Below are 14222 nucleotides of genomic sequence, written 5' to 3'. Positions count from 1 at the left end.
CATGGCAGAGGGAGAGTTTTCACCCTCCCAAGGCTACGGAGGCTTTCCTTAAGCCTTAAGGAGGGTGAGAATGGCTTCCCCTGGGCTGTGGAGGCCCTCTGGAGGCTGGAAATGGGCCCCTTCCCAAGACTTCCAGGAGACCTGTTTTTCGCCCTCCCAGAGCCTCTGTGTGGGCCCTGCACTTACCTGGCATGATGAACAGGCCATGTGGAGACTCTGGGGAGGGGAGGGGAGGGTTGGGCAGGGCTAGCCGTTCCTTGTGACAACAGGTTCAGCAAACCAGATGCAAAATTAACTTCCAGTTTGCCCAACCCAGTGCGAACCAGCTGAATCTTGCCCCTGTCTGAAGGGACAATGCTTTGACGTCTTCATAAAGCAACACGGGTCTTTACTTTTATAGAACAAAACACAATTGCCCCATTGCTTCATCCTGTTCCAGGGAGCTGCAGGAAGCACCAGCAAAGGAGTTTTTGCGCATTTAATTCTGGGTGGGCCAGAGACCTCAAAAGCAACAAAAAAAATGCAGTAGGAATTTGGGTAGGGGGTTACCTCCACATCTAGACAATGGTCAGAGAAATAATTGCATGAGATGGAAAAGAGGAAGCAGTCCACCAGGATATAGCTTGCGAAAATGTGACAATAAATTCTGTACAACCAAAGCCAGGTGAGACTTCCTTCTAAATGCAGAGAGACAGTTTCACTCTCCCAATACACATAACTATTATTGCACTGTTTTTTTTTTTTAAAGAGAGCCAGTATAGTGGTTAAGGCACTGGGCTAGAAACTGGGAGACCAGGAGTTCTAGTCTTGTCTTAGGCATCAAGCTAGCTGGGTGACCTTTGGGCCAGTCACTGTGTCTCAGCCCTAGGAAGAAGCAGGCAATGACAAACCACTTCTGAAATCTTCCCAAGAAAAGTGCAGGACTTGTCCAGGAAGTTACCAACAGTCAATAATAACTTGAAGGCACAATCAATCAATCCAGTATGAATCAGTGCAACAACTTGGTAGAAGCCCATTCGTTCTTCCTTACAGTTGGTCAAATTGCAGATGCCTGTAAGTTTTCCCATCGGCCCATTTCTCTCCTGAAAGCAACCATGACATAATAAGGCCCCCAAACCCCAAACCTCCTAAAATATGCCAAGAAAACTCACCGGCTGTGTTGTAGGGACCTTGCCTCATATTTCTGGCTTGCATATCTGCTGTAGTTTCTACCGATATCTGAACAGGTAAATCTGAAAGGCAGTTAGCAGAGAGGTTGGCATTTGAATAGATGGCCCAACTCAAGACGGGTCATGTTAACGTATTTTTGGACTCACCTGAGTGTGTCCACAAGTGTGACATAAATCTTGGATCAGTTAGGGATGTCAGACAAGAGGCATGTTTCGCAAAGAGCTCTAGACTTTGCTCTCTGAGACGCTCAAGGTCAGGATTCCAGGGAAGAAACTGTTTATCTCAGAAGCAGCCAAATGAAAAGAGGGTATCCTGCCATCACAGGTTTGAGCTTTTATTTAACAGAAGAGACTTAATTTCACAGAGAAATAAACCATTCCATTTTAAAAGAGGAATCCAAGACTGAGAGAAAGGCTGGGCACCCGATGGGACTGTAAAATATGTACAGGTAGTCCTCAACTTACGACCACAATTGAGTTCAACATTTATGTTGTTAGGTGAGAAATTTGTTAAGTGAGTTTGCTCCATTTTATGACTTCTCTTGCTACATTTGTTAAGTTAATCACTGCAGTTCTTAAATTAGTAACACGGTTCTTAAGTGAATCGCCTTTCCCCATTGACTTTGCTTGTCAGAAGGTTGCAAAAGGGGATGACATGACTCTGGGACATTGCAACCGTCATAAATGTGAGTCAGTTATCAAGCCTCCAAATGTAGATCATGTGACTATGGGGATGCTATGGCAGTTATAAGTGTGAAAAGTGGTCCTATGCTACTTTTTTCAGTGCCGTTGTAACTTTGAATGGTCATTAAATGAATTGTTATAAGTTAAGGACTCCCTGTATATGGTCTTCATTTAGTGACCGCCTCATTTAGGGGTCATTCACAGTTACAACAGCGATAAAAAGCAACTTTGCAAGCAAACTTCACATTTACAATTTTGTAAAGGAAAGCTGAAGTAAAATCACAAGCAAAGTTGTGGTTTCACTCAGCGACCGCTTTGATTAGTGACCAATTTGCCAGTCCCAATTATGGTTGGTACTGGTAATATTCAAGAGGCTACTGGTGCAAGCTCAGTTCACAGTTGAAGCCCAAGTACCACCCTACCAGACCTTTTACCTTAAGCTGTCTCCCGTGGACCTTACTCATTTCTTAAGAGGTCCGTAAAGGGGACGTGCATAAGTGCACCAGCATGACTTCTGTCCTTGTCCTACTGTCCCCATTGATATGTACTCTTTTTATGTGTTTATGGCTATGTTTCGCTTATTTATATCCATTTATTTCTGCCATTTTTTCATGTGTTATACTTGTTTCTTTGTACTAGTTGACAGTAAATAAAATAAATAAAATAAATAAAATAAATAAAATAAATAAAATAAATAAAATAAATAAAATAAATAAAATAAATAAAATAAATAAAATAAATAAAATAAATAAAATAAATAAAATAAATAAAATAAATAAAATAAATAAAATAAATAAAATAAATAAAATAAATAAAATAAATAATAAAATTAATAAAATAAATAAAATAATATAAAATAATAAATAAAATAAAATAAATAAATAATAAAATAAAATAAATAAAAAATTAATAAAATGAATAAACAATAAAATAAATAAAAAATAAATAAAATAAATAATAAAATAAATGAATAAATATAATAAAATGAATAAAATATATAAAATAAATTAAAATAAAATAAAAAATAAAAATAAAATAAATAAATAAACAATAAAATAAATAAAATAAAATAAATAAAATAAATAAAATAAATAAAATAAATAAAATAAATAAAATAAATAAAATAAATAAAATAAATAAAATAAATAAAATAAATAAAATAAATAAAATAAATAAAATAAATAAAATAAATAAAATAAATAAAATAAATAAATAAAATAAATAATAAAATAAATGAATAAATATAATAAAATGAATAAAATATATAAAATAAATAAAATAAATTATAAAATGAATAAAATAAATAAAATAAATAAAATGAATAAAACAAACAAACAAACAAACAAATAATAAAATAAATAAAATAAAGTATTTTTGCAAAAGGGAATTTCTCTTCAGAGCAAAAAATACGCCTGTAACTTCAAATGCCATTCCTTCTTTTCAATTGCATTATGTTTCATAGGACCATAAATGGACCTTCTCCCAAATCACTGTTTTGCCTTGGAGCTCAATCTCTTGTTGCTCTGGGAGGAAGAAACGTTGCACTCTGTTGGGACTTCCTCTGAGAACATTCCGTGTCCTGTGTAGGAGGGTCCTGAGAGAGGTGGGTGACCTACAGCATCTCAATTCTCTGTTGCAAAATGCACCCCCCCTCCAAATTGCGATATGGAGTCTAGGTTTCCATAGCTATTTCTGTTTGGGGTACCAGAAAGAGAATCTTGTTTTTCTTTGAGGGTCCTTTCTTGAGGGCCCAATGAAAGATCTTCCTCAAGATCCATATTCCCATCTGTGCACACACACCCCCGCCATCATTTACCCTACCTTCGGACCCCAACATCCCTTCCTCTCAGTGCTGCCATCACCATTGCTTCTCTGAACAATCATTTTGATCCATGCAGGCAGTGCCTGGTCCCAGGCATCCTGTGCCAGCTTCTGCCTGGGCACCGTAGCCTGTAGGCTGTGCCCTAGGGGTGAGAAAAGAGCAGGACGATACTTGTACCGTGGCAGCCTGGGAAATGGAAAAGCAGCGTGCCCAGACATGCTGTTACTGCTCAAAAGTGTTGATGCTCTCCTAGGTTGTATTTTGCATTCCAGGGAAGCAAGCAGTAATTCATTTGGATATATGCAAAATCCTGTTCGCAGAAGAGAACAGCCTTCCGCTGAGATGAATACTGTTTAGAATTTGAGGCAGTAAGCTTTAATTACCAATGTCTATATTTAAAGCTCTAAAGGACGCAGTGGCTCAGTGGCTAAGACACTGAGCTTGTCGATCAGAAAGGTTGGCAGTTCGGCAGTTCAAATCCCTATTGCGGCGTAACTGAGTGGGCTCCCATTACTTGTCCTAACTTCTGCCAACCCAGCAGTTCGAAAGGATGTAAAAATGCAAGTAGAAAAACAGGGACCACCTTTGATGGGAAGGTAACAGCACTCCGTGCATTTAGTCATGCTGGCCACCTGACCACGGAGACGTCTTCGGACAGCGCTGGCTTTGAAACGGAGATGAACACCGTCCCCTAGAGTCGGGAACGACTAGCACATATATGCGAGGGGAACCTTTACCTTTACCTATATTTAAAGCTAGGCAAATCTAAGACTCATTCTGTGAATGGTTATGTGTGCAAGGTAATATATGGCAGTGGAAATCATGGGTGGCCCCAGCTCTATACCATTCTATTTAGGTACTTTTTTTTAGCCAAAGTGAATGCGTGGAAGGCTGAGTGCATGCACAGATAGGGCGCATATGAATGAAGCAAGCGTTCACATTTGCAAACTGGTAGGGAAGGTAAGTGAATACCACCCCTGCTTCAAATGGATAGTGCTGACTTGATCAGTGAGAAAACAGCACTCCACTCCCACTACTCTGGGTGTGACATGAGAAATGTGGAGGGCCACATGATTAGCCCCACCCCTGAAGTCATGTGCTTCCTTTTTGGCCTCTCTCAAAATGGTACCCTGCAAATAAATGGCATTGCCAAAATGACAACCTATAGTTTCCTCATCAGCTATGCTGGTTGTCTAGTGCAGGGCTCCCCAAACTTGGCAACTTTAAGACCTGTGGACTTCAACTCCCAGAATTCTCCAGCCAGCAGAGCTGGAGAATTCTGGGAGTTGAAGTCCACAGGTCTTAAAGTTACCAAGTTTGAAGACCTCTGGTCTAGTGGAAGTTGCAGCTTGACACAACTGAAGGATTTCTATGGAGATTCTCAGTCATCCAGGTCATGCTTGTCCCAAAGGAGCTTTTTCAGGAGGCAACTGGACTTTCTGGTTTTTTTCTTTTGAAGAAGGAAGCTTCTTCAGCTCTGACTGGATGGCAGGGAATGGAAGGATCCAGTCATCATCCAGTCAGAGCTGGAGAAGCTTCTTGGATGAGAAGTGAAACATCTTCAAAGAAAAACCAGAAAGTCCAGTTGCCTCATGAAAAAAGCACCTTTGGGACATCTGAAAGATGCCACTTTTAGTGAGAGGTTATGCCGAGAGGTTTTTCTATTCATATGCCTTACAGAGATTTGATCGAAATAGAAGAGAAAGACATAGATGTGTTTCACACATAGCACATACAGTTAGTCCTCGACTTACGACCACAGTCGAGCCCAAAATTTCTGTTGCTACATGAGACTGAGTGAGTTCTGCCCCATTTTACCACCTTTCCGGCCACCGTTGTTAAGTGAATCCTGCAGTTGTTCAGTTAGTAACACGGCTGTTAAGTGAAACTTGCTTCTCCATTGACTTGGATTGTCAGAAGGTGATCACATGACCCCGGGGACATTGCAACAGTCACGAATCTGAATTTTGATCATGTGACCAGGGGCATGCTGCAATGGTCATAAGTGTGAAAAACAGTTCCAAGCAGGAGTGGACTGTTGGGGGTTTGCAGGGATCTGGGAGAACCTCTAGCTAAGATTTTGTGCAGTTCAGAGAACCCCCAAATCCCACTCCTGACTGGCCTCGCCCACCCCTCCCCTCCCAGGAGTCCCCACGCGGCCCGTTTTGGATGCAGGTAAGTGCATGGTGCGCGTGGAGGCTCGGGGAGGGGGAAAAACGGGCCTAGTGGAAGTTTGGGAAGGCCAAAACCGGGCCCGTTTCCGGCCTCCAGAGGACCTCTGGAGCCTGGGGACACTCTTTTCACCCTCCTGTAGGCTCGAGGAAAGCCCCCAGAGCCCGGGGAGGACAAAAACGTCCCCCCACTGTGGTGTAAGAGGCTGACTAGGCTGCATCATGGCCACGCCCACTCAGCAACTGGGCAGAGAACATCTTGCTAAAATTTTTGAAGCCCACTCCTGGTCCCAAGTCACTTTTTCCAGAGCCATTGTAACTTTGAATGGTCAAACTGTTGTAAGTCGAGGAGGACTACCTGTGCTCAGTACTGCCCTAGACATGACACTCCAAAGTGTGGTGTATTTGGTTCCCCCCATTTGGTACCACGTTCTACCCTAAAAACGGAAATTCACACCTACCTTCTTCACTGGCGAGGACAGATGCCAGCATAGTTTCATTGCCACTGTGTAGTGGGTGGCCTCGGATGGTGACCTCCCCTGAACTTGGGAGATTTGGGGCAGGGACACGGGGCCGGACCCTGCTTTTCCGCGTGCTGATGCGTATGATGCCCCGGACCAGCCTACATTCGGCATCCTGCTCATCCAAATTGTAGTCCTGAGTGATGCTGTTGATGAGGTCCGAGATCTTGTTGGTCTTCTCCAGGAAGGCCGTGTCAGAGGTGCACTTGGCCAACTCGTCAATCTGGTGGACGCTGAAAAGCTCGGTGAGCTTCCTGAAGATGAGGCCGTCGATCTCCCTACTGGACATGGAGCTGTTCAGCTCCCCAAACTCAAGGTCGGACTCGTGGAAGGAATAATGTTCCTCAGAGCTTCGGTGGCTGGTAGGGGCAGGCTGCTTCTCAATGGTGTGTTGAGAGAACCTCTCGGGCAAAGGCTCCTTGTAACATGAATCGGAGTCTGTGGCAGAGCCAGGGTTCCGGTTTGGATAAAGCGGGACTGGGATCCCTTTGAATTTCACATCAGGGTAGCTGAAACTGCTTCCCATGTTACTCTTCTCAGTCCGGCTCCCGTTCTTTTCATTGGGGGAAATGTTGGCCGGACTGTTAGTTGAATGTCCGTTGCACTCCTGGTTCTTCCCATCCTCTGTCAAGGCACTGTTGTAGGAGATACTGGCTCGGCAGTCCTTGAAGCAGCTCCCACAGGTGATCACATAGCAGAAGATGGCTCTGGAGGCGTTCCAGACCTGGGAAAGACTGGGACAGCAGGGAGGAGGAGGGCTCTCTGCAGGTCTAGGGATGAAGGTGTTGGTCTCACCTTCCCCTCCGTGGGAATTGTTGGAATCTGTTTTGTAGGCTCTTCTATCCCGCCTGGGCCTGCGGATGTGTTTAAGCTCCGGGGTAGAGCCGTTAAATACTTCCAGGCTAATATCACTTGTCTTAGGAGAACCGATCCTCTGTGGGACGGCAACATCTTGAGGGGGCCGATGGGGGTGGCTTTGGTTTTGGCAATGTCCTCGTTTCTTTCCCAGCATGACTCACCACCCCTAAAAGACCTGATAGAAATAGGAAAAAAACATAAAGAGAAAATTATTCCACATATGATCAGATCAGAGCTATCCAAATTGGGATATAATAAAGACCTTTATTGCTCCCTTCTAAGAGATAAACCTTCCCTCTGTCATCAATCAGAACAGAGCTGGAAGGGACCTTGGAGGCCTTCTAGTCCAACCCCCCCCCCCCCCAAGCAGGAGACCCTGTAACAGTGATGGTGAACCTTTTTTGGCTCCTGTGCCAAAAGTGGGGCGAGCGCAGGGGGGTCATGCACAGGCATGCCATACCCATAATGCTATGCACATGCCCCCCCGCCGTGTGCATGTGGGCACAACCAGCAACACCACCACCCCGCTTTTGGCATGGTTTTTTCACCCTCCCCAGGCTCCAGAGGCTTTTCACCCTGAAGGCTCCGGAGCGTGAAAAACATACCTACGGGGAAGCCGGAAGTTTGGGAATTGTGACTTCCTGTTTGTCCATAGGGCCGTTTTTCGCCCTCCGGAGCCTTCAGGAGGTTTCCCTGAAGGCTCTGGAGGGCAAAAATCGGCCCTACGAGCAAACCGGAAGTTACTTCCAGTTTGTCCATAGGTCTGTTTTTCGTCCTCCAGAGCCTTCAGGGAAACCTCCTGAAGACTCCGGAGGGCGAAAAACGGCCCTATGGACAAACAGGAAGTCTGTTCCCAAACTTCCTGTTTTCCTATAGGGCTGGTTTTCGTGCTCAGGAGGCTTCAAGGAAGCCTCTGGAGGGCGAAAAACGGCCTCAAAAGAAGGCCAAAGTCAGCTGGCCAGTGTGCATGCGCGCTGGCCAGCTAACAGGGCAGCTCCTCAGGTGTCCTAACAAATGGCTCTGTGTGCCACCTGTGGCATGTGTGCCATAGGTTCGCCATCATGGCCCTATAACATTTCAGGCTGTCCAGTCTTTTCTTAAAAGTGATGAAGCACCCATAACTTCCAAAGGCAAACTGTTCCATTGGTTACCATATTTTTTCGGAGTATAAGACGCACCTTTTCCCCCTAAAAGAGGTTGAAAATTTGGGTGCATCTTATACACTGAATGTAGCCCCACCCTCCCACCGGCCCCCACCTTTGGCCTCTGCCTCCCAGCAATTTACCTCTTTGCAGCAAATGGGGCTTGCAGAGACTTCAATAAGCTATAGCAATCCCTGCAGCCTCTAACAGCTGATGATCGGCAGAAATTGAAAGTGAAACTAGCTGTTTGTTCCACATGGCAAATTGCTGGGAGGCAGATTTTTTTTTCTTGTGCTAATCAGGCTGTTTACTGCAAGGAGGTAAGTCAACAAGTATAAATGCCTATAGAATGTTCAAATTGTTAGACTTATTTTTTAAAGACTGCTTTATTATTGTTCTAGACAACTTAACAAAATGAAGAGGCTTTTTAAAATAAATGCTTGATCTGAAGAGGCCCAGTGCTATTGTTTTAAAAAGTGCTATTCTTTTAAATAGCAGAGAATAACTATACTTCCAGAAAGCACATCAATTTTAATAGCGTCTGTACAAGTATAGTCTGAAATATAACACTACAAACAGTGTATATTGTCTGTGTTGTTTGTTGCAAGGAGGCAAATTGCTGGGAGGCAGATATTTTTCCCTTGTTTTCCTCCCCAAAATCTAGGTGCGTCTTATACTTTGGAGCGTCTTACACTCCGAAAAATACAGTAATTGTTCTCACTGTTAGGAAGTTTCTCCCTTATTCCAGGTTGCTTCTCTTCTTGATTAGTTCCCATCCATTGTTTCTTGCCTTGCCTTTTCGTGCTTTGGAAAATAAGCTGGGGACCACTTCTTTGCAGCAGCTCCTCCAATATTGGAATATTGCTATCATATCACCCCTAGTCCTTCTCTTCTCTAGGCTGGCCATACTCAATTCCTGCAAACGTTCTTCATTTTTTTTTAATCTCCAGTCCTTTAATCATCTTAGTTGTTCTTCTTTGCACTTTTTCCAAAGGCTCAACACCTTTTTTTGCAAGGTGTTGACCAAAACTGGATGCAGCATTCCAGGTGTGGCTTTACCAAGGCTCTATAAAGCAGTACTAAGACTTCACACAAGACTCAAATAGTCCATGATTTATGATCGTGGTTGGGATCAGAATTTCAGTTGCTGAGCAAAGTGACTGTTAACCGCAGTGATTTGCTTCACAACTGTGGTAAGAAGTTTATAAAACTGAGTTGCACTCAATGTCATAAACTTCCTTGCCACAGTTGTGGAGCAAATCACTGCGGTTATTAAGGGAATTGCACAGCTGTTAAATGAACCCCACTTCCCCCATTGACTTTGCTTGTAGAAAGCCAGCCAGGAAGGTTATAAACGGTGATCATGTTACCCTGGGACACTGCAGTCGTCACAAATGGATACCAGTTGCCAAGTGCTCAAATTCTGATTGTGGGGAGGATGGATGCTGTAATAATGTGGTGCAGTGGTGTGGCGCAGTGGTTAGAATGCGGCACTGCAGGCAACTTCTGCTGACTGCCAGATGACTGCAATTTGGCAGTTTGAATCTAACCAGGCTCAAGGTTGGCTCAGCCTTCCATCCTTCCGAGGTGGGTAAAATGAGGATCCAGATTGTTGGGGGCAAAAGGCTGACTCTGTAAACCGCTTAGAGGGGCTTTAAAAGCACTGTGAAGTGGTATATAAGTCTAAGGGCTATTGCTATAAGTATGAGGATGCTCATAAGGCATTTTTTTCAGTGCCATTGTAATTTTGCCATATTCGGAACTTCTTTCTTCTTGGTGTGATTTATGCACAGCTACAGGTGCTATATTAATCTCCGGTTTGGCTGGCTTGCTCTGTGTCACAGATGGCATTTCAGAAATCTAGCTTGATTGGGAATGTGTATATCTGAATGGTTTTGGTTTTACTTTCTGCCTCTGGATCTGATTACTCCTATATTTATTCCCTTCTTACAGGCAGATTTCATCACTTCAAAACCAAACTAAATGTACTGGTACTCACTTTTCTGGAACCCTATTCTGCACTTCCAAAAGCATCAGGCAGAAGTGTCACATGATATTTAACTTTTAAATCGGGGGTTAAAACAATTCAATGTATTTTCAAAGCACACAAAGAGCTCATGGAGGTAGCATTTGAACACATCCCATGGCTTTACTTGAAGCCTACGGAAATGGTATGAGAGAAGGACCATGGGAGACAGAAGGAAGAACCACAGACTGGACTTCCACCACGCAAAAAATATCTTTAGCCCAGTGGTCCCCAACCTTTCTGGCTTGGTGGCCTGGCATGTGGCGGGAGGAGGGGGGGATAGTTCTGTGTGAGTGGCAGGTGTGCCACTCCACACCAGAAAAGCGCATAAGTACAGCTCCATTTGCACAAGTGCAAGCTTCTGCCAACTCGCGCGTGCAACTCCACGTGCGTGAGCAGTGGGTGCTTGCGTAACTCCATTCATGCAAGTGGACCTGCCTGTACAAGTGTCTTCCACTCATGTGAGTGGAGCTGTTCACACACGCTCGCATGCCACTTGTGCTGCCCGTTTCCACGTTGTCCACAGCCCGTTAGTAAGCCGCTGCCTGGGGGTTGGAGACCCCTGTTTTAGCCGGCAGTAGGAGGAAGGAGAGAGAAGGGACCCTGTCTTATTTTCCAGACAGTAAAGAGAAAGAAATACTGAGAATACTATCAGTCTTGCAACATTCTCTTAATGCAATTTTACAAAAATGATATCAGCTAGTCCTCTTAACTATCTCACAAGGTGTCTTACAGGACTCAAAGCATTTCTTCCCTTTTCCTCCTTTCCCCACTTTCTTCTCCTTCTGTGAACGCGCCAACTGTCCAATCTTGGCTCTCCCTCCCAAGGCCATTCTCACATTTCATTACACCTACATTCTCTTCCTGTTTTCTGAGTTATTTTACCTTTTGCTTTGCCTTCTTATGGAATCACTGAGGATCTACGGAGCTGCTTCCTCCATGACAGAAGGCCCTGTGCTTAAAGAGGAGTAGGGGAGAAAGAGAATAAACAGAAGAACAGAATTAAACCCTATAATGATTTGGTGGATAGGCTCTGACTCAGCAGGGTTTCTCTTTGGGAACAAACCAAAGATGATTGGCAGAAAAAAAAATGAGTTAGTTGAGAGAGAGATTGAAGAAGAAAATTGCTCTGTGCAAAGCATCAACTGAAATAATTTGTGGCGTCAAACCAAGGAGAGCGTACTTTCTCTTCCCCTACTCCACCCCGAGTGCATAGCCTAAATTACTAGCCATTCTGATAAGGATGCCCTGCCTTCTGCCAGTACAAAAAGAGAGAAAATAAAAGAAGTAAAGGAGGTTTTTGCTGCTTTTTATGGCAGCCAAAACCATCTGCCTAAAGCAGTTGCCTCACCCTATCAAATGGGAGAGCTGGCCACAAGGTTGAAACTGTCAAAAAAGCAAAGAAAGGAATTCAGAGATCGTAAAACCAGCAACCCCTATCTCCATTTCCATCGTTACCTGCACTGCTTGTGTCGGAGATCCTTGCCAAAAGCTGTCATTTTAGAGGTTGAGAAGGGCTGAAACGCTGACACAATTTTTGTAATGTTATGTTGATTTAAAGCGGGGGTGGTGGTGTCAAACTCGATTTCATTCAGGGCTGCATCAGGGTTGTGTTTGACCTTAGTGTGTGTGTGTCTGTGTGTGTGTGTGTGTGTGGCCAGCTTGACATTTGTGTCGGCGCCTGTGGTGGCCTGAGCCCTTTGCCAGATAAAGCGGGTTCCCGAGCTCCGGTTTGGGCTGCAACGGCCTCCTGCAATCCTGTGGCAGCAAAAACACAGCTCGGGAGGGCTGCACCCTTCCCTGTTTCCAGGGCGGCCCCGTGGGCCAGATCTAAGCACCCTTCAGGCCAGATCCTGCCCGCGGGCCTTGAGTTGAACACCCCTGATTTTAAAACAATGGCCATCAGGAATTTTATATGTTGCATGAAGTGCCTTATTCCCAGATTATGTTTCTGTACAGTTGGGTTTTCTTCTTTTTAAAAAATGTGGGTGGATGACAGGAGGTTATTAAGAAATACTGGATTGTTGAGACGTAGGGCCAATTCTTGGCTCGGGGCTACATGAACAGCTTGTTATGCTGCTCCAGCGTTCCTCCCTCCACCCATATGTGAAGAATCTTTCCCTTGCTTCAAAGTAGCTAGGAAAGTTGAGCTTAAAAGGTAAAGGTTCCTCTCTCACATATATGCTAGTCGTTCCCGACTCTAGGGGGCGGTGCTCATCTCCATATCAAAGCAGAAGAGCCAGTGCTGTCCGAAGACGTCTCCATGGTCATGTGGCTAGCATGACAATGCCAAAGGCGCATAGAACGCTGTTACCTTCTCACTGAAGGTGGTTCTTATTAGTGGTGGGTTTCAGGAGGTACACCCCGGTATGGGCATACCGATGCCTGCCAGGAGCACTGGGTACTGTTCCGGTATGGTGCTCCGGAGGGTCCACCTGCCCACCCTCGTTCCTTACCTGTATTTGAAGGAAACGGGATATCTGTGCATGCGCGTGGAGTGTACGGTGCCTGCATGATGCTCTGCTGAGCAGCTGGAGCATTGTGGAGGCATCACAGAGTGTTGCAGGAGGTAAGGACGCATGCGCGCGCTGCTCGTGTTCCTGTGGTGGTCACCAGGCTCCATTGCACCTTACCGGTTGCACTGGGATCCGGAACCCATCCCTGGTTCCTATTTTTTCTACTTGCACTTTTATGTGCTTTCAAACTGCTAGGTTGGCAGAAGCTGGGGCAAGTAACAGGAGCTCACTAGGGATTCGAACTGCTGAACTGCCGACCGCGCCCCTAAGTTAAGCTTAGTGCTACTCAATTGTACATGTCAGAGAGTCAGAAAATGTGACTCAATTTATGACCAAAATTGAGCTCAAATTTTTGTTGCTGAGTGAAGCAGTTGCTGAGTTTTGCCCCATTTTGCAACCTTTCTTGCCACAGTTGTTAAGTGAATCGCTACAGTTGTTAAATCGGTAACGCAGTTGTTAAGTGAATCTGTCTCCCCCATTGGCTTCGCTGATCCGAAGGTCACAAAAGGTGACCACATGACCCCTGGACACTGCAACCCTCCTAAATACCAGCCCGTTGCCAAGTGTCCAAATTTTGATCACGTGACCATGGGGATACTGCAAAGATCGTAAGTGTGAAAAATTGTCATATGTTACTTTTTGCACTGCCGTTGTAACTTCCAACAGTCACTAAATGAACTGTTGTAAGTTGAGGACTATCTGTACAGGTACTGTAGATACTGAAAAACAACAGATGGGATAGTTTGAAAAATGTAATATAGCTCAACACAGGTAGTTCTCAGCCTATGACAATAACTGGAGCCAGAATTTCTGTTTTTAAGCAACACAATCGTTAAGTGAATGGTGCCTGATTTTATAAACTTTCTGCCATCGTTGTTCAGTGAATCATGCAGTTGTTAAGTGATTCTAGCCTCCCTTTTGCTTGTCAGAAACAAGCTGGGAAAATCACAAATGGTGATGACAACAGTTGCAGGGACCCCTGGACACATTATATAGCATTCATGAGTTTCAATTTTCAATTAGACTAGAAATGCGCCACCAAATCCTTTTTGGCTAGGATTTTGCTGAAATTCAGCAGCACTAGAGAGGAGAGTTCAAAAATTGGCTATAAAGATTTGGCCTTCTGGAATCCCTTATTGCTCCATGAGTCCCTTTCTTGACAGATGCTTCAAGAGCCAGGATAGCTGTACTCTTTTGCATGGTTGGAACACTTACAGCAATGGCATTTAGACATATACCACATTATAGTGCTTTACAGCAATTTACCATGTCAGAATATTTCCCCCAACAATCTGGAGTTCTCGTTTTACCAG

At 44.3% G+C, this 14222-nt stretch overlaps 1 protein-coding gene across 4 annotated transcripts in view; it reads right to left on the bottom strand.

Moving 5' to 3' along the window:
* KDF1 (keratinocyte differentiation factor 1) overlaps positions 1-14222 on the bottom strand; it is a 31706-nt gene that overhangs the window by 10428 nt on the left and 7056 nt on the right. The window contains exons 2-4 of one of the 4 annotated variants that reach the window (XM_087727130.1): positions 11279-11350; positions 6308-7400; positions 1152-1232 (exon numbers count right to left, since the gene is read on the bottom strand). In XM_087727130.1, coding sequence (XP_087583256.1) covers positions 1152-1232; positions 6308-7379 — 1153 coding nt within the window. In that variant the 5' untranslated portion in view covers positions 7380-7400; positions 11279-11350. Of the gene's footprint in view, positions 1-1151; positions 1233-6307; positions 7401-11278; positions 12009-14222 lie in introns of those variants that run through there. The other 3 variants (XM_087727132.1, XM_087727131.1, XM_087727133.1) reach the window with 3 other exon arrangements.

This window comes from Thamnophis sirtalis, unplaced genomic scaffold, assembly GCF_051295495.1.
Source record: "Thamnophis sirtalis isolate CommonGarterSnake01/CBP01778 unplaced genomic scaffold, rThaSir2_p1.2 scaffold_13, whole genome shotgun sequence".
Classification (NCBI taxonomy): domain Eukaryota; kingdom Metazoa; phylum Chordata; class Lepidosauria; order Squamata; family Natricidae; genus Thamnophis; species Thamnophis sirtalis.
Note: the sequence above shows the minus strand (reverse complement) of the source record. Positions and strands in the feature narration are given on the sequence as shown.